The 19931-nt window shown below is 38.5% G+C and overlaps 1 protein-coding gene across 2 annotated transcripts in view; it reads left to right on the top strand.

Annotated features, from left to right (window-relative positions):
• CTTNBP2 (cortactin binding protein 2) overlaps nt 1–19931 on the top strand; it is a 148571-nt gene that overhangs the window by 71921 nt on the left and 56719 nt on the right. Inside the window, exons 4-7 of one of the 2 annotated variants that reach the window (XM_039220946.1) lie at nt 5000–6644; nt 12839–13042; nt 14412–14511; nt 17037–17187. In XM_039220946.1, the coding sequence (XP_039076877.1) occupies nt 5000–6644; nt 12839–13042; nt 14412–14511; nt 17037–17187 (2100 nt within the window). Of the gene's footprint in view, nt 1–4999; nt 6645–12838; nt 13043–14411; nt 14512–17036; nt 17188–19931 lie in introns of those variants that run through there. The other variant, XM_039220945.1, reaches the window with a different exon arrangement.

Here is a 19931-nt window from a genome sequence, read left to right as displayed (position 1 = left end):
CTAGAGTTTCCATTTAGTTCTTTTTTCTTTTTTCCCTAGTTTCCATTTCTATGCCAGGATCCTCCTCTGTTCAATCATTGTGATATTTTCTTTGAAAATGGCTCCTTTAAGTTCCTAGTCTGCTAATTCCAATATGGATCATCTTTGGCCCAATTTTTTTCAATACATTTCTCTTGACAGTGGATCACTTAAAAAAAATTACTTGCATGTCTAATTTTTTTTATATATTAGACATCCTGATTAATATGATGCAGACCGTCAGGATTCTGTTATCTTCTGAAGAGTGTATTTTGTTCTAGTGAGCACTTAACCTGGTTATATTCAGATATCAACTGTCCCCTTGCAGCTGGCAGTAGCTGAAATATTTGCTCAGTTCTCTCTGCCATTAAGCAGCCATCTCTGTTTCAGTGTGGAGTCTCCCCTATGAATGTATAATTCAAGAGTCAACAAAGGATTCTGGTGTGGCTAATTGTGGCAGCCCCAGTTCCAGTTTTGACTCCTTGAGCCAGTATACGGAGTACTTGAGCTCCTATTGCCAGTGCTGTCAGGAGAGGGAACTGCCATCACTTGAAACGCTATGCAAGGGCAAACCTCATCCAATTCTGTTGGCTCCTTTCAAATGGGAGGGTGTGCTCCTCTCCTATTTTTTACCACTTAACACTCTCCAAAGCTTTCAAATAGTTGCTTTTTTAAAAATATTTTTTCCAAAGATTTTATTATCTGCAGAAGAGATAGTCTAATAAAAGCTATTTCACCATTGTTGGTAATGAAACTTTCTCTGATGTACTTTGTAATTGTTGAATTATAACTGCTATCTTATTAAAAAAATCCATCTGTATCCTGAATATGGTCTATTCTCTAGGTCATTGTTTGCCTGGAAATTTGTTTTCAGAGGAAAAACACTGCAAAAATTTAAATAGCACAAATGATTATTATATTATGAATGGAAAACATAACATTTTTTTTAATGTTTATTTTATTTTTGAGAGAGAGAGGAGACACAGAATCAGAAGCAGGGTCCAGCCTCTGAGCTGTCAGCACAGAGCCCAGTGTGGGGCTCAAACTTAATCAACTGTAAGATCATGACCTGAGCTGAAGTCAGATGCCCAACCGACTAAGCCACCCAGGCGCTCTGAAAACATAACATTTTTTAATACTAGGCACAATGGTATATGCTTTCATACTTTGCATCATTTAATTCTATAAAGTAACCCATTTTACTGCTCTGTTGTGCAGATAAGGGAACCAAATAGAAATGATCTGGAGAGAGAACTTACCAAAGTGACACAGCTAAGATGTTTGGGACCAGGCCTTACTTACTCTTGGAAGTACAAAGACTTTGTCTCCCGGACAGAATGACCAACGAACTTTTTTAATATAAAAAAAATATTTTTATGTATGGAATATGTTTATAAACCAATTGGAAGGAGCCAGTAGAGAGGGAGATTTTTAATATTTATAAAAAGCAGTGTGATAACTGATAGAGCAAGTCTCCGGTGACAGGAGAGAATGAAGTTAATTGTTGAAGAAAGTCTGTCTTTGAACAGATGTAAATCTTTCTCCCTTAGAGTGAAGGGAAGGAAATAGATTGGTGTGGTTATAAAAAACAAACAAAAACATGCTTAATGGAGGAGACAGGATGTAGAGTGAGTGAATTTTTTTGATAAAAGAGTCTATTAGGGTCGTCTGAGAGTTCGTTGAGTGGCTATTGGGTGAAGTTTTAGGGAGAGTGGCAGAAGTTTAAATATTTCCTGAAGTAAATTATAGAGGAGGCTAAACAGTTACGTAGAGTGATTGATGACTGGGGCTCAGAATTCAGTTGAGTCTGGAGCCCTGTGTTTGTAGGTGCATTGATTGATTATGTGGCTTCCTTTGTGCTCTGCTATCTGTGGTCAGATTAAAAAAGACTTGTGTTCATCTGAGATAGGATTTATAAGTTCTGAGTGTTGAAAGAACAAAGATGCAAAAAAATTATGGGTGCTTTTTTTTTTAAGATTTATTTTTAAGTAATCTCTACACCCAATGTGGGGATCGAACTCATGACCCCAAGATCAAGAGTTGCACACTCCACCAACTAAGACAGCCAGGCAGCGCCCATGGGGTGTATAGTAGTATAGTTTTCTGTCTAAATAGGTGAGATTTGTTGAGTTGATCTGCTAGAAGTCTTTCTTGAATTTGATTGTCAAGTGTGAGATGTAAGTTATCATTTCAGAAAAATTTAAAACTGTGATGATCCCTAGTGAAGAAATAGTGTGGGCAAGATGTATGATGGGTAAGAAAAGCTTGAAACAGTGGAACTCTGAGTGCCGTGATTCTGACACTGATTAACTAGATGACATCAGAGAAATCACTAATTTAGCTTCTAGTTGTGCAAAATGAAGGTAGCCCTTAATGTTCTACTTTTTTCTTTTCCAGCTTCCAAGATAAACTATGGAACTCATTTTAAAATAAGCTGAAAATTGACCTAGTTTTTGCTTTTTCCAACATTGTCATAAGAATTCAGGACAGTGGTTAATACAAAATTTAAAATCTTCTTGATAGTTCCACAGAAACTTACTATTTGATGCCTTTAGAAGAGTTAAATATGCTTTGACTATAAGTCAAATTTTTTGTGAGGCACCTAGATGAATAAGATATGTAGATAAATATAGTAATGACAGTATTATTTTCCCCACATCTTGCCTTCCCTATTTAGGAGTCACCCCTTAAATTTCATGTAGTAGAATAGAGTGTTTGCATATAAGCAATTGTCATTTATTAGTCTGGGGAAATTACTTGTATTCCTGATCACGTATTTATAGGACCCATGCAATGCTATTCAGTTTCTTCAAGGCGGGAAGCATCCTAAGGTAAATGAATAATCTTTGACTGTAATGAGCCATTCTCTCCTTTTGGTTCCCTGACTGACTGTGAAAGTAATGGATTTTCTCAGCAGGGTGAGAAACCGGAGCACATTCTCACAACTGATGGATCATGTGAGCATCTGCTTCCTCTGTTACTAATGACTGAAAACTAACTTAAACAGTTACTGGATCTCATGAGAGTATATTTATTTCTAATATCTGGGGTGGTAGTCGGTGGGGGGAGTCCTTTCTGTGTCTTTTATCAGGTAAATCTTTAACCTTTGTGAATCCTGAGGCCCTTTAATGGACTCCCAGTGGAATGCTTCTCTAGGTGGGAAAGTGAGGCATGTGGACCTGCCTGACTGCTGCAACCCCACTTAGGGGTTTGTCCTTCATGGGCACCTCATGGCAGATGCTCTTCCGGAAAGAAGTGAGAAGCCTGTGCAGATATGTTACAGTAGTAACTGTAAGGCCTGGGCACCTAGAAAAGCCATCAGGGTACAGAAGTTTGTTGTTTCTGTGAACTATGTTAATTTCATTCCTCCAATTTATTAAGCACCACTGTGTGCCAGACACTGTTCGAGGTCTTGGGAACACAGCAGCCAAGAAGGCCTAGCCCCGCCCTCATGGAGTCACATGTTAGTGGGGGCAGGTAGATGCGAAACAAAAAGTGATGAGCACAAGGGTGGAAGAGACCATTGTTTTCAGTGGGACAGTGAGAAGGAGGCCTCACTGTAAAGGGGACAGCTGAGCAGAGGCCTGGAGGAAATAAAGAAGTCAGACTTCTGTGCCCTTGCATGCTTTTGTGAATATCAGAAAACCCTACCTGGCTGAGCAAAATAAGTCAGGCAGAGAAGGACAGATACCATATGTTTGCACGTATAGGAGGATTAGGAGGAATTTAACAGAGGACCATGGGGGAGAAGAAGGGGAAAAATAGTGGGGGAGAGGGAGGGAGGCAAATCATGAGAGACTCTTGAATGCTGAGAACAAACTGAGGGCTGATGGGGTGGTGGGGGAGGGAATGGGGTGATGGGCATGGAAGGCACTTGTTGGGATGAGCACTGGGTGTTCTATGGAAACCAACTTGACAACAAACTATTAAAAAAAGAAAAGAAAAGAAAACCCTACCTGGAGATACAAACTTTTTTTTTTTTTTTTTTAACTCCTTCTCTACATTGAAACTAGAAAAATGTTTCTTGTGAAAGCATGAATCCTAGGGACGTTTGGCTTGGTGAGCAGACAGGGTCTTTTTGTGAAGGGAAAGATGCCCTTCTTTCCAGGCAGATGCTAGGGCAGATACTGGATGAGTAGACAGGGCTGGTTTTGGGTCTTTGGCTCACCTCTCCATCACCTCTCCAGCAGGTCATCATTGTGTTGTACACAGACTACATAGCCCAGGAACCCTACATGAAGGTGTGTGGTGGAATTCTGGGCAGGAGAACCACAAAGTCAAGGATCCTGAGGCAGGACAATGTTCAAGAACCAGGGAGGCCAGTGTAGTGGGAACTAAGGGAGTAAGTGGGATTGTAGGAGATGGGGTCAGACTTTGGGTTCACTGATACTGATTATAATTCTAGTAAGATATTTCTTTAGTTCTTGCAGGTTTTCAAAGAACTTTCATATATGATTTCGTATAGTTTCTACAGCAGCCCATCATAAGCTTGCAGTTAAAAAAAAAAGTAGTACAATTAGCAAATGTGGAAGCATAGAATTTAACTACAGTTCTCTGTTTTCATCACTTTTCTTTATGCTGCACCTCAGAGATTCATTACTAATCTTAAGGCATTTGAACTTAAAAAAAAAACAATACCAGTTCCTTTACAGAGTTCTATTTTTACAAAAACAGAACTTTCTGAACTCTGTGTTGTGATTTGAAGTATTGGATTACTGTTCTTTTTCTATAGTTTAATAGATTTTTGAAATTCTCTATTACTGTGACTTAGATGGTATTCATGAAGCCATTTACATCTCTTTTCTCATTTAATGAGTATCTAAAATATTATTTTTCATATCACAACACATCTTAGAACTCTGGCATTTTAGCTAACCCAAACCACACAGTTGTTACACAATTAATAAAAATCTCACAAGAAGCACTTCTTTGGCTGAAAGAATTCTCTGCATATTAATCGGGGCTATGAAATGTCTTTCAGCTGGAGATGGAAAAGCTTCAGCTGCAAGCTGTTGAACAAGAGCACCAGAAGCTGGCTGCCCGCCTGGAGGAGGAGCGCAGCAAGAACAAGCACGTGGTCCTGATGCTGGTCAAGGAATGCAAACAGCTCTCTGGCAAAGTCATAGAGGAGGCCCAGAAGCTAGAAGAGGTGATGGCCAAACTGGAAGAGGAAAAGACGAAGACGAGTGCATTAGAAGAGGAACTGTCTGCTGAGAAACGAAGAAGCACAGAAATGGAAGCTCAGATGGAAAAACAGCTCTCAGAGTTTGACACCGAACGGGAACAGCTTCGTGCTAAGCTGCACCGAGAAGAAGCACACACCACTGACCTCAAAGAGGAGATAGACAAGATGAAAAAAATGATTGAGCAACTGAAAAGGGGAAATGACAGCAAACCAAGCCTCTCTTTGCCCCGAAAGACAAAAGATAGGCGTGTGGTCTCCATATCTGTGGGAACGGAAGGACCTGTGACAAGGTCTGTTGCTTGCCAGACAGACCTAGTGATAGAAAGCACTGAGCACGTGAAGAAGTTGCCTTTGACTGTGCCTGTAAAGCCTTCCACAGGCAGCCCCCTAGTTCCTGCCAACACAAAAGGAAATGTGTGCACCGGTGCCGCACTGGGCAGACCAGGTATTGACAGGCAGGCTTCTCATGGTGACTTGATTGGCTCCTCTCTGCCTACCGCCCCACCTCCAAGTGCAAACAAAATCGAGGAAAATGGACCGAGCACTGGCTCAGCCAGTAGCACACCCCCGCTTCCCAGTAGCACTGCTCCTCCCACCGTGCAAACGCCAGGCATAGCTCCCCAGAGCTACTCACAAGCACCACCTATGCACAGTTTACATTCACCGTGTGCCAATGCGTCTTTGCATCCAGGTCTCAACCCACGAATCCAAGCAGCTAGGTTTCGATTCCAGGGCAATGCTAATGACCCAGACCAAAATGGAAACACTACCCAAAGTCCTCCATCAAGAGATGTCTCTCCTACAAGTCGTGACAACCTAGTGGCCAAACAGCTAGCTCGGAATACTGTGACCCAAGCACTGTCAAGATTTACAAGCCCTCAAGCAGGAGCGCCCCCAAGGCCTGTAGCGCCCCCCACAGGGGACAGTGGCACCTGCCCTCCGGTCGGTCGGACCAGTTTAAAGACTCCTGGGGTAGCACGAGTTGACAGAGGAAACCCTCCTCCTATCCCTCCAAAAAAGCCAGGGCTCTCCCAAACTCCTTCTCCACCACATCCCCAACTCAAGGTTATTATGGATAGCAGCAGGGCCTCCAGTGCAGGGGCCAAAGTTGATAACAAAACTGTGGCTTCGCCTCCTTCCAGTTTGCCACAAGGGAACAGGGTAATAAATGAGGAGAATCTCCCTAAATCATCTTCCCCTCAGCTGCCACCAAAACCATCCATAGATTTAACTGTGGCACCGGCAGGCTGTGCCGTTTCAGCCCTGGCCACGTCTCAGGTGGGTGCTTGGCCTGCTGAAACCCCTGGACTGAACCAACCTGCATGTTCAGAAAGTTCCCTTGTCATTCCCACCACCATTGCCTTTTGCTCTTCCATAAACCCTGTTAGTGCCTCATCCTGTAGAACAGGTGCCTCAGACAGCCTCCTGGTAACAGCATCAGGTAAAGGGATTGCAATATTATACCATTTTTTAAGAATGTGGCCTGTCTTCTCATGTGCCTTAATTTCTTTCACGTTGCCTTGAAGCTTTTTTTTATTTGATACATTTTTTCCCTATTGCTTTCCTTTCTTTTCTTTTTCTTTCTTTCTTTCTTTTTTTTTTTTTTTTTTTTGGTGTTTTTCTCTAACTAAAGACTCCAGGGTATGGTGATTCATCTTGCTATATGAATTGCGATTTCTTTATGCTAAGTGCCTTCTTCTTTTAAAATAACCTGTAAGTAATGGTTTGGAGCACATGGAGACCATTCTTTTAGAGATATTAAAGCATTTCCATGGGAAGAAAGACTGAAAGACTGTTGCTTCTTTTAAAATATTTATCTCCCAAGTGTTTAATATTAGGGGGTCATCACCAGACAATCTGTGTTCAATTCTGTCTCTTATGAGATAACATTAAAAAATCCTTTCAAGTGGTTATTAACACTACAGTCTATCTTGGGGATTATCCAATTGATTAGATTCACTCTGTAATTGGTATGTTCTAAGTTTTAATATCGGTTTGATACTCTTTTTAAAAACATCACAAATAGAATATGTATGTTTTAAGTCTCTGTTCTAAGTTTAGTTTATATCAAAAGCTTTTTACTCTGTTCCAAGCTGTTGTCTTCCAACACTTGAACACAGATGGATAACATAGCATGTGGGCTATATTAGAGAAGGTTTTCATTGCAGATGTGGCTTATGAAGTCAGTGAATCAGGGACTCTTACACAAAGAAGTTGATAAAGAACTGGATTTTTCCCTTTTTTATATGGTGCTAGAGGAAGCATTGCTTTTTATTGACATGACTGGATTAGTTCTTCACTGAGTAAATGTGGCTCTAAAATAATGTTGTAGTGTCAAAGTTCTGTTGAAACTTGAGAGAAGTCTCTTTAACCGTGGGATCTCAGTGGCTGCCAGAGACCATTGGTTTGAATGAGTGGGAACTTTAAGCATTTAAGGACCGTTTGGGTAGTGTTGCATTTAACACTTAAGGTAGGGGAAGTGGGAATGAGAAAAATAGGTACCATTGATCTTGCCAATTGTCAGGTAATGAGAGCAATCTACCAAGACTTATGCAATTATAAGCTGTCTCCTTGAAAATATGCTCCTTGAGAGGCTATTTGTATTTTGGTGCACAATTGGGAACTGGAAACAGCATGGACTTTAATGTCAGATCTGCACTGGAATCTAGACTCTGCAGTTTATGGCTGTGTGTTTGGGTGATTTTATGGGACTGAGCAAGTTTTCTCATTCTTAATATGGAGTTTATGCTACTCATATGCGGCAGGGTAGCTATTAGGATTAACTATCATAATGTGCAAAGAGCTTGGTATTGCATTTAGAGCACCATGAATGATGAATAGAGATGATATTGCTCCATTGATCTTGTTGCTCAAAATATTTTTGAAACTTTGCTTTAGAATTGATGTCACTATTATTACTTTGTCATGTCTTTATAGACATTCAGCATTCCATACTTTTTATTCAAAATGGTATGCTCGAGCTGGACAGCCTTTCTCATGGCCTAAAATGACGTTAGCTTTTCCTATAGCTAAATCCACATTCAAAGGAGGAATTTTTGCTACCATTTAGGGGAATCAGAGAATGTACTGTAAGGTCTTAAGGCAGTAACAAATCACAGATTCCAAAAATGTCTGGAGCAGTGGCAGTGCTGTTGACTCAAACGCACAAACTGTAAAACAGAAAATACTTCTGGGATATAAATAAATTTTGTCAGTTTTTTAAAAAAGGTGTTTTTTTAATTCTTTATTTTTGAGAGAGAGACAGTGAGACAGAATGCAATCAGGGGAGAAACAGAGAGAGGGAGACACAGAATCTGAAGCAGGCTCCAGGCTCTGAGCTGTCAGCACAGAGCTCGACAAGAACTTGAACTCACAAACCGCGAGTTCATGACCTGAACTGATGGATGCTCAACTGATGGAACCACCCAGGTGCCCCAAATTTTGTCAATTTTTAAGAACTACAAACGCATCTTTGCTTTGTACCTTGATGCTTTGCCATTTATTGCCTCGGTGGTTACTGTGTTCCAAGGTTCAGCTTCAATGTCTTTTGGTTTCAGGAGAAAAGCTTTAAAATCAGGATCCATAACCGAGGAACATTTTTGTCAGCAGGATCTTAAGTTAAACTTTAAAGACAAAGAATTCTGAGTTCATTATATATTGGCCAGAATGACCTATCTAAGACAGAGTGGAATTGTGGATAAAGGAGCTATAATCCCTCTGAAAAAAGCCCTTTGCTTATGTCTAGAGAGCAAAAGAGAAGAAACAGTTGAGCCACTGAGGATACATGAAACTGGTTCCTCATTTTTTTATTCCCTGGTTTTGCAATTTGGCCAAAATAATCTCAGAATTTCAGGTTTACACTTGGTGGGATAAGTTTCTATGTTATTTGATTATAAGGAGTTTCATTGTCATTCAGCAGGCTTTTCCAGAGCATCTAGTCTGGGGAATAGAAAAGTTATTACACTTACATAAGAGGGGTGATTAAATCAAACATGGGGATAGGTCAGCCTGAATTTTCCAAATGAGATCTAGGATTTCACCTGCTTTCCATTTGGATTGCCCCTATGTTTACTGCTGTGCCCTTGCAACTAGGAAGCACCAAGCTCCCTCCATCCTGCTTCTTAACCTCTCTGTGCCTGGGTGAGCTTGTGCCTCCACATCATAAGCTCATTGAAGGTTATTAATCTTCTAAATGGCCACTAATGCCATTATGGTTGGTAAGAGGGCAGAGCTCCTCAGCCAAATCCTTGGAAGATAGATCCCTGTCCCAAATAGGAAAAGTGCTCTGGGCTGGGTCTCAGAAGGCAGGATTAATCCACTTCTGCCTTTCTCTAGTATCACCCTAAAAAGCATATTTGCTCTGAGCCATTAGCTTTCTCCTCCAAAAATGAAAACATTGATCCAAAAAAAAAAAGAATAATAGTTCCAGACCAGAAAGATTTACTAAACTTGCCTGTTGAATTTTTCAAACAGCACTAGTACCCTACCTCTCCTTTCTTGGAGAACCATGACCTTGGTCCCATGACCTTTAAAAGAGTAAGATTCTGAGTTTCTATATCAGTTTATATCTGTGACAAACAAGTAGGATTAAACTAAAAGACCTGAGGAGAATTGCAATGACAAAAGGTACCATTTTAATGAATTATGTTGTAAATTACTCTATCAGCAATTTTTAGAGCCAAATGTTAAATTTTTAAAAAGCATTTTAAATTCTATAAATGAATTAAAATGTCTCGTTTCTCCTGAATTTGTCCAGTGAACTCATTTTAACTGTTAGATGAGCAGAAGCCTAAAACCAGAAATCATCCCAGGCAACTGAGTTTTCATACCCTTGGAAATTTGTTTCTGGTTTGTTTTTGTTTTCGTTTGGTACATTTTATTTAATTTGGTTCAGACAGATTTTCTTAGTTAAACATGCACTTAAAAAATTATCGCCCATGTATGATTGGCTTAAAGTCGAAATCCAAAAATGAGATTGATCTGAGCCATGACATTAACCTTCTCCACACTCTGAAGCTGATGCCAGAAGCTGTTCTCAATTCCTCTTCCCTCTTGCATTGCATGGTCTCTGTTCCCTTCGTCACCCACCGCATGTTACTAATGTTTGCACACTGCAAAGCCGAATGACCTTATTCTAACATCATTGAAGTAGCCGTATGACGCAGGTCTGTTCTCTCATTACTTAACCAGTCAATAAATATTACCATTTCGTATCATTGTTGGGAGTTTCAAGTGAACATTAAAGTCTCATGGTAAAGTTTTATTTTTCCAGTATTTACAGCAGGATTCATTAAAATAACTTAAGTAATTGGAAATGACAGTGGGGATAAAAAATTATTTAAACTTTAAGAATACTTGGTATTTATAAATATTTATAAATATAAAAATTTATAAAGCACTTTTGTAGAATATTTTTAAAATATATTGCACACCTCTAAGCTAAGGAAACTTAAAAAAAAATCATATATATTCCTCTGTTGCTTTGTCTGACAGGAAACTATGATTCTTGGGTGGCCTCAAGATTGGAAATATTTTTGAATAAGATATTTTCTCATTCATATAGCGTAGCATTAAAAATAGGGCTTCCCAGGGGACTATACTTCAAGTTTCCATATAAGGCAGTTAAAAATATATCTATTTAAATTGTTTCCCCAAAGCCTAAAATTGCATTGAAAAAAAAGAAAAAAGAAAACAAAACCCAAAAGAATAACAACCACTTGATATATACCTGTTGATATTCTTTACAGGATATCAATAACTAAGAGGGTTTGGATGAGATAGAGGAGGTGGGGGTAGAGGGACCCAGAGTGAGGGGAGAGAGAGAGAGGGAGGAGGAAGGGTTGGGAGAGAGGGCCACACAAGCTCCAGGAAACTCACTGCGTGTGAGCCACATTCCCTCCTGTTCCACCAAGGACCTCCGTGCAATGCCTTCATGTTACCGTTGTGTGTGCTATGCAGTCAAGGCGTCATACCTTGGTGTTTATAATTTCTCTGTTTATCATCCATTTCTAATAAGTACTGATTTAATTTTTGTGGGCTTGTTTTTTTTGTTTGTTTTTAAGAAAATACAAAAGGTAAAATGTACCAGAGAGGAGCCTTCTTGTAAGTATGAAGTAAAAATACTACTTTTGTAAGAAGAGCTAATGAATATCAATGGGAAAATATCATAAAGTTTAGATAAATATTTTATGAGCATTTGAATTTTGTATGTCATTGCAGCCTAATAGTGTAAAAACAATAAATTATTCATGGACCCAAATAATTAATTATGAAGATGTAATATCCAGCTTTTAATAAGCCGTCTAGTTTTATTTTTATAAACTTTTTTTTCACAAAGAATTTTTAAAATACTAAGGAATCCTTTGATTTTAATATTTATTATTTTAATGTTTATTAAAATTAAGTCTCAATTATATGAATGAATTGCTTATTAATGTAACACCCATATACTTAGAATATTATCCTGATAATCAAGGTGGAGGGGACACAAAACATCCATGTATTCTGTCCTACTAGAGAATGTTACTGGATTTATGTAGAAAGTGTACTCTGAGGACTGACTATGTGCCCATAGGCCCCTCCATCTACACTGACGTTACTCTGAGGTATTGGGGCTTCATAAGGAAGAAAGTAAAATGACTTATTTTGAAAGTTAATTGTATCTAAAACACACAAAATACCTATATATCACATTAAATAAACATGTTTACTTTACTGTTTTTACAGCCTTTTGACCAAGGAAGAATTCAGAAAATTTTCCATGCTATATGCAGCCGACTTCACACACTTAACAGATTCTCTTCTAAAGCTGCTAAATACTGATGAGAAATATCTAACTATGATAACTCTTATGATTCTTGTTAAAACTATATGGTAGACTGTCCTGTTTTGTTGGCTGGTTAAAAGTTTCTGGTACACAATTTGTAAAGATGGCCAGATGATAAAGTCTTCAGAATTGTGTATTGAATATTTGTGCCTGGATACAGTATTCTAGATCCAGTTATATGTGTTGTGCTTCTATAGCTCTTGATACTAAGTAGCACTTGGACCCCTCCATTACTTTTATTCCCAAAAAAGGGAATTCAAGGAATACAGATTTCGTGGCAGTATTTGGTCCATCTTAATGGTCTGTATGTGATTTTTAGTTAAGTAGCTTGGAAACATTTCAAAGGAAAATCTCTATTTCTTAAAACTATTTCTATCCTATACCTAAAGATGTCCATTCAGTTTTTCAGATTGATATTGAAATTGAGGAAATCCATACATAATTTCAAAATTCAAATTGTTTTGAAACCCTCAAGAGGAATTTGAACTTTTAAATGAGACAGCTATCTTAGTTTCCTAAAACCAATCACTTTAACATTTATCTGTGTAAGACTGACAACTAAAAGTAATTTGTCACCATGTATGTTAATTTAATTAGCAGATGCAAGATTGAAATAACAGTACAGATTTGTGCTAAGTAAATATTAACAGATTGATAATGTTAGAAACCACATAATCCTGTAAGGGTACGTGTTCATGTCTGTGTGTGGGTGTGGGTGTGGGTGTGTGTGTGTAATTCAGAAACAAGTGGGTAATATCTGTCTCTTGTCCTTGCTCCTACTCTCTAACTAGGGTCACTTTAACCCACAGGCTGGTCACCCTCCCTAACCCCTTTGCTAATGAGTGGTGGTCCTGCCCCCCTGGCTGGCAGGCCCACCCTTCTTCAGCAAGCTGCTACCCAGGGAAATGTCACTTTATTATCAATGCTGCTTAATGAAGAAGGACTGGACATTAATTACTCCTGTGAAGATGGCCATTCTGCCTTGTATTCTGCTGCTAAGAATGGACATACAGGTAAAGATTGTGAGATCTCCCTCATTATACCACCCTCTTGTAACAGGATGGAGAGCCAGAAACACTGGTAACCACTGTTAAAGGAGCAAAATGTTCTTTTGGTTTTGATTTTCTCTTGCAGGTAGTAGTGGGTAATTTTTTTTTTTACATGATTCAAAGACTTTGTAAATATTGAAAAAAAAATCCCAATTGTAGTTCTGTAAAAATGTAAGATTTTATTGCAGCTAGCAAAAAGTAATCTTTGTTTTATGCACAATGAAATATAGATGTGGAAATTCTAGGTCTAGTACTATATAAAGCACATTTTGGAATAAAACCTTCCATCTGCAATCACTTTAGTCAGCACAAAATAGCTCTAATTTGTCTGTTAGAAATACCAGTGTGTGAACGTCAGAGTGACAGGGCTTCAGCACATGCTATAGTGAGGGCAAGTTTTAGTAGTTAGGAAAGGTCATGGATCTGAAACTGTTCTGAAGTGGGAACAATTTATAGTTATTTGGATTTTTTAAGAGAACTGAGAAATTGTACAGCTATAAATGACATATTGATGAAGTCTGGAAATTATTCTTGTTTCTTAAAATGCAAGTCTTGTGGTCAAATTTACTAAAACATATGGTTGTGCAGAAAAAGATGATTTGACTGTAAATCCAAAATCAAATAGCTTTGCATATATAAGCTGCATAATTGTCGAGTAATTCAGAGAAGTTTTCAGAACTTCACTGTGTTCAAGTGCACTAAATGGAAGAATCTACAAGTTTTAGAAGTACTTTGAAATTCTTCTTTACTTCAAAAGCATTGTGGGAATTTTCCTTACTGTAGAGAAATTAAATCTAATAAATGCCGTGAGGGAAATGAGGCCTACATGATATTTATGCCAGAGTCAGGTGACTGTATGGGTTCACCTCACCCATGAAATTAAGTATAGGATGACCACCACACAGAAGTGTTTTAAAGGTTAATATCACAAAGTAAGAATTTATTTGAATACAAAGAATGGTATTTCAGTTTGGTAAGTAGATTTAATTCTATCCATAACGCTCTTTCCTGGGATAGGCTGGTGGAAAAGCCTGGTAAAACATTTTCTGACACCTAACAGTCCTTTAACTCATCAGCAACTCCTCTCAGAGAAACACACACACACACTAACATGTCTTAGTTGGTGAGTCTGGGCATTAAAATACTCAAGAAAAGAAGCTACTTTCTCTGTACAATAGTCTATGGAGTATCATATCCACCATGATGGAATTGTCAGATGGAATGTGCATGGGAGAGGTCCTTTGAGTTTAGCATCTATATAGAGCTCGTTTAGAATTTGGCTCACCATAACTCTAAATGGGGAATTTAAATGGCTTTCTTTTAAAATCCATAGACTGTGTGAGATTGCTGCTGAATGCAGGAGCCCAAGTCAATGCTGCTGATACAAATGGCTTCACACCCTTGTGTGCCGCAGCTGCTCAGGGACATTTCAAGTAAGTGATGCTCTTAATTCTTTTTTCCCTCTCTATGAAAAGAGTCTCTTTATAATTTGCACACATATTTTAGTTCTGGCTGAATGTGTAAACTAGTGCTTCAGATCCATTGGGCAAATAAATTCACTAAGTATATTTGAGGATTTAAATGCAAAGTAGGATCCTAAATTTGCTCTTCTTCTTAAAAGGTAAATAGCTGTATAGGAGGGCAGTAAAGAAGAGAAATAGGTTGTGTTTCAGCCTCACATGAATGAACTTGCTTCTAAAGAAAATAATCTATTTATAGTCTATCAACACATATGTGGTGATAAAATACAATGTTTTAAAGACTGTTATTCACTGTTTTCCACCACCCCAACACAAAAAGCCTTTTTTTTTTTTTTTTTTTTTTTTTCTTTACTTGTGATGGCATTATAAACAAATCCTAGGGGTGCCTGAGTGGCTCAGTTGCTTAAGCAACCGACTTTGGCTCAGATCAAGATCTCAAGGTTCATGGGTTTGAGCCCCACATCGGGCTCTGTGCTGATACAGCTCAGAGCCTGAAGCCTGTTTCAGATTCTGTGTCTCCCTCTCTCTTCTTCTCCCTCCCCCACTCATGCTCTGTTTCTCTGTCTCTCAAAAGTAAATAAACATTAAAAAACGAATCCTAGAATTATATTAATTAAAATAATCTTAACTTCTTTTTTTGGTTTTTGCTTGTTTTATTTATTTCTGAGAGAGACAGAGACAGCGTGAGCAGGGGAGGGTCAGAGAGAGAGTGAGACACAGAATCTGAAACAGGCTTCAGGCTCTGAGCTAGCTGTCAGCATTTTTTCTGATTTAGGGCTCGAACCCACGAACCTTGAGATCATGACCCAAGCCGAAGTCGGACATTCAACCGACTGAGCCACCTGGGTGCCCCATAAAATAATCTTAACTTCTTAATGGCAATTGATTCAGTATTAAATCCCAATATGTTTACCTTGTTTTATCATTAAAAAAAATTGAAGCAGAAACTTTCCATACAAAAAGTAATTAGAGCACAAGCCCAAAAGAACCTATAAACGGAAATACATTTAAGTTTAGCATATTTCTTCGGTAGCTTATCAAGTCAGTTGAATATAGACATGGCTTTTTAAAATTGAGTCATAGTTTAATAAAATAGAAAGTCACTAAGTTGCTTTCTCTTCCTGTGCTGAACTGTTGTATAAGGAATGTAAGCTGTTTTCAACTTTTTATCTAACCATCCTGATAGAAATTTTCTTTAACATATTTCACAATTCCTATAATATGGGTTTTAAGGTTCACACTGTTATTATAAATGTAATTCTTAATATTCAAAATGCATCCTTAAAGTATAACATTATTTTTTCTGCATATCTAATAGATACCTCATGAGTTTATTGTTGAGGACCACAGGCCCTGGTTTTTCTGTTACTTTTTGCATGTATCCTGAGTCCTCTGGAAGGGATTTCATCTTCAGGGCTGTGCTTTTACCTTTGGGCAATCTGTAGTGCAGCGTACTTGGAAATTATACAGTCCTAGGACTGCGGGCATGGTTATTTTTGCAAAAAGGAATAATCCTGTGGGTTGATTAGTTTAAATGTGTATGAGATACAAACACACATCAGTATGTAATTTATTTTTTAAATATATATAAAGAAGCCAAATATTTTCAAGAAAAGAAAAGCCTGCGGAGAAAAGCATATATCTAAAGTAAAAAACAAAACAAAACAAAAAATGAAGGTGGTATAAATTGCCTTTTTTTGGTAAGTTGCTTCTTAATTATGATTATGATTTAGCCCTCTTTACTCCATTTATTCTCGTCTGATTTTACAAACACAAGCTCTGGGTGTTGAGCCAGTCACTAAGTGCTGCAGAGTCTTGAATTTACCTCATTTCTTTCCTCCTTGATTCTCAGAGCAGTGAGTTTCTGCTTAGATGTCTTTTTCCTTGTAAACTAGTCCCCTTCAGGAGACAGGATAGCCTCTCTTCTCCCCAAGGCAGCCCTTTTCTCTGCCTCCCTGGTGCCTTTTATAGTGGAGGCACATGGTGCCCTGCTGTCTGAGCTATTTATAATTATTTTCTCAAGTGAAAATCTCAAAATGACTCAGCAGTCTGACTTTTTTCTAAGTTTAAGCTATTTTGAACCACAAATAATATATATGTCAACCACAGTTCCACCATTCATCCCAATTAGTTAAACATACTTCAAGAACTCCACTTTTTTTTACAATTTGGTTGCAGAGAAGTGTCAAAACCAAGTTTTAGCACTTGATCAATGCTGCTGTTTTAAATTTTCATGGGGGTAAATTTGTGGTTAAAATATAGCTTCTAGCCTCTCCATAAAACAGTATCCATTGAGTAAGACCCACAGTAATTGATATATATATATATATATATATATATATATATATATATATGTAAACAATTGATGTAGAAAGATACAGAATTGCTTTAGCATTATTTTCTATATTTAATATCTTGGTCAGGTGCTTCAGAAATCAAGCCAGTTTTAGTGTCATTAATCATAATCTTGTGTTTAGGTGTGTAGAATTATTAATTGCATATGATGCTAACATTAATCATGCTGCTGATGAAGGACAGACACCTCTATACCTGGCCTGTAAAAATGGAAATAAGGAGTGTATTAAACTCTTATTGGAAGCCGGAACTGATCGGAGTGTAAAAACCAGAGTGAGTACCAGTTTCTTTGGGTTTTGTCCTATAATTTATCCTGTCTGCCAACGCTATAGCCAAAAAAACAAAATACAGTAAAACCTTGGATTGCGAGTAACTTGTTCTGTGAGTGTTCTGCAAGATGAGCAAACATTTCTGAAAAATTTTAACTTGACAAACGAGTAGTGTCTTGCAATAAGAGTAGTACGTGAGGCCAAATGTCACATGATCACAACCAACCCAGTGATTCTCAATTTGCTTTGATACAAGAGTGCTTTGGATAACAAGCATGTTTCCAGAATTAATTATGTTCGCAAACCAAGGTTTTACTAAAATAGAGGTTGCTTTGTTTTGCTTTTAGGATATCAGATATGGACAGTGTCTGACCTCTGATTTCTGTTTGAGCATCTGCTAATGAAAAGCCCTGTCTGTTAGCCTCACCAGTCTTTTATCCTCTGAATGTCAGATTATTCACCTGTAAAACAGGAAACTGAATACCTGTGTCCTGGCTGTTTTCAGAATCAGGGGATATAATGGAGGTGTACGTTTTTACTCATTCAACAAATATTTCCTGAGCACCAGCTATCCTAGGACAGAAGAGACAGCAGGAAGTGAAACAGTCCTGCCCTCATGGATATTATATCCTCATGGGGCAGGAAGGGTGACAATAAGCAAGTAAGTAAATAGTAGCTGGATGTTTTGAAGATGGAAGTGCCTGAGGTAGGCACTACTTCAGAGGAGTTGGTGGTAAGAGTCTTCATAGAAAATGTGACAGTTGAGCCAAGACCTGAAGGGAGCAAAGGTGTGTGCCCTGAAGAGACAGGGGAGCAGGGTACCAGGCCTGAGGCAGGAGAGCAGTGACACCCTCATGCACCTCAGGCAGACCTTCGTGGCCAGAGGCCCACGACGAAGGGCCTTGTGGGCCATGGCAAGGATTTGGAATAAGACTATCATGTGGATAGTTTTGAAGAGAGCAAGGACATGAACTGACTCATTTTTATAAGAGTCACTCTGGCTGCAGGTTTGAGAATAGACCGTAGGTGTGGCAGAGCAGCTGCGAAGGGAGAAACATAGGAATCTGAGGTTTTACTCGAGGGAAGAAGTAATGGTTTGGATCAAGGTGGAGGGGCAGAAATGGTGAGGAATGGTCCGACTCTGGATATATTTTCAGGATGTGTCGTATATTTTATAAAATATAAAGTATCAGAAAAATGCAGAAGTATCAACTGTTGCAGTAGTGACAGTGGTGATGATATAAAATTATTGCATAATGCCTGAGAGATCAGGCTGTGAAATCAAACCTTTTGGGCTTGGACCAAGCCTCCACAAAGCTGTGTGAGTTTAGGCAAGGAATGTTACTTCTCTGCGCCTTGGGTGACTCCTCTACAAAATGAGTCTAATAATAGTAGCCATTGTTGGGGGTATTAAAGTGAAATTAGCTTATCTACATAAGGTAGTTGGTATAAGTGCCTGGGAATTGTGAGGAAAAACAAATGTCAGCTGTTCCCATGGTCACCATCACCATCAATTATAACATAAGTGTCAGTTGTAACGTGTAAACAAAAGGGAGTTTTGTGACAAGATAGCGCCCATTGCCAGGATTTAGAGGAGAGTTATTTGTGCTCGCTGTTCTTCCTCTGACGGATGCTTGCTATTGCTAAGATCATGCAACACCTCACAGAGTTCAAGGTCACTGTCTAATTTGCCTCAGAACTGGAAGCACTATGTGTAGAAATCCACTAGACCCCAAGTTGTACTTGACACCATACCACACAGTTCTGATATCTCCTATAAAAGGTGCACAGATAAAGTCAAGAGATTTGGCAACTGCCGACGTTTAGAGTCTGATGCGTGGAAGAGTCCTTGGATGATACTTTTGGCTCAGCCACCCAGAAATGCATTTGAAACAAACTTCTCAGTTAGCCCTCCAAAATTCGTCAACCCATTGTGAACCACTTGAAGACCGAGGAATCAGCCGTGTGCACACAGACGTGCATTTCTCTGAGGGGACCCTCTCTGAGCTGGAGGAGTTATGGAACTTCCATCATGATCCACCCTTAAGTGGGCTCAGGAATTATTTTATTTTTGTTTCTGCAGGTTCCTAGAATATTTAATGTATAATAATCACCATCCTACCAAATATTCCTAATGAGAGACAGTATAGACATTCAGTTGCCAAAGGTTATCTGAACCTTGAATTTCTTCTGTTAATAGAGGATCAGTTGTGTTGTGTATTCCTCTATAGGAAACATGCTTGAGATTTCCTAGGATAAAGAGCTGCATTATCTAATTTATAGATCACACTTAAATCCTGTGGGGCTTTTTTTGTTTTTGTTTTAATGACAAGTGCACACCTTCCTTAATCTCCATCATCTATTTAACCCACTCCCCACCTAACTCCCTCTAGTTTGTTCTGTATAGTTAAGACTGTTTCTTGATTTGTCTCTCTCTTCTATTTTTCCCCCTTTGCTTGTTTGTTTTGTTTCTTAAATTCTACACTTGAGTGAAATCTTATGGTATTTGTCTTTCTCTGACTGACTTATTTTCATTTAGCATTATACTCTCAAGCCCCATCCATGTCATTACAAATGGCAAGATTTCATTTTTTATGGATAAGTAATCCAGATAGAAAGAAAGAAAGAAAGAAAGAAAGAAAGAAAGAAAGAAAGAAAGAAAGAAAGAAAGAAGAAAGAAAAGAAAGAAGGAAGGAAGGAAGGAAGGAAGGAAGGAAGGAAGGAAGGAAGGAAAGAAAGAAAGAAAGA

The sequence above is a fragment of the Hyaena hyaena genome, unplaced genomic scaffold (genome assembly GCF_003009895.1).
Source record: "Hyaena hyaena isolate Hyena2069 unplaced genomic scaffold, ASM300989v1 scaffold_927, whole genome shotgun sequence".
In the NCBI taxonomy this organism is placed as follows: Eukaryota; Metazoa; Chordata; class Mammalia; order Carnivora; family Hyaenidae; genus Hyaena; species Hyaena hyaena.
This window is presented reverse-complemented; position numbering and strand designations above follow the sequence as displayed.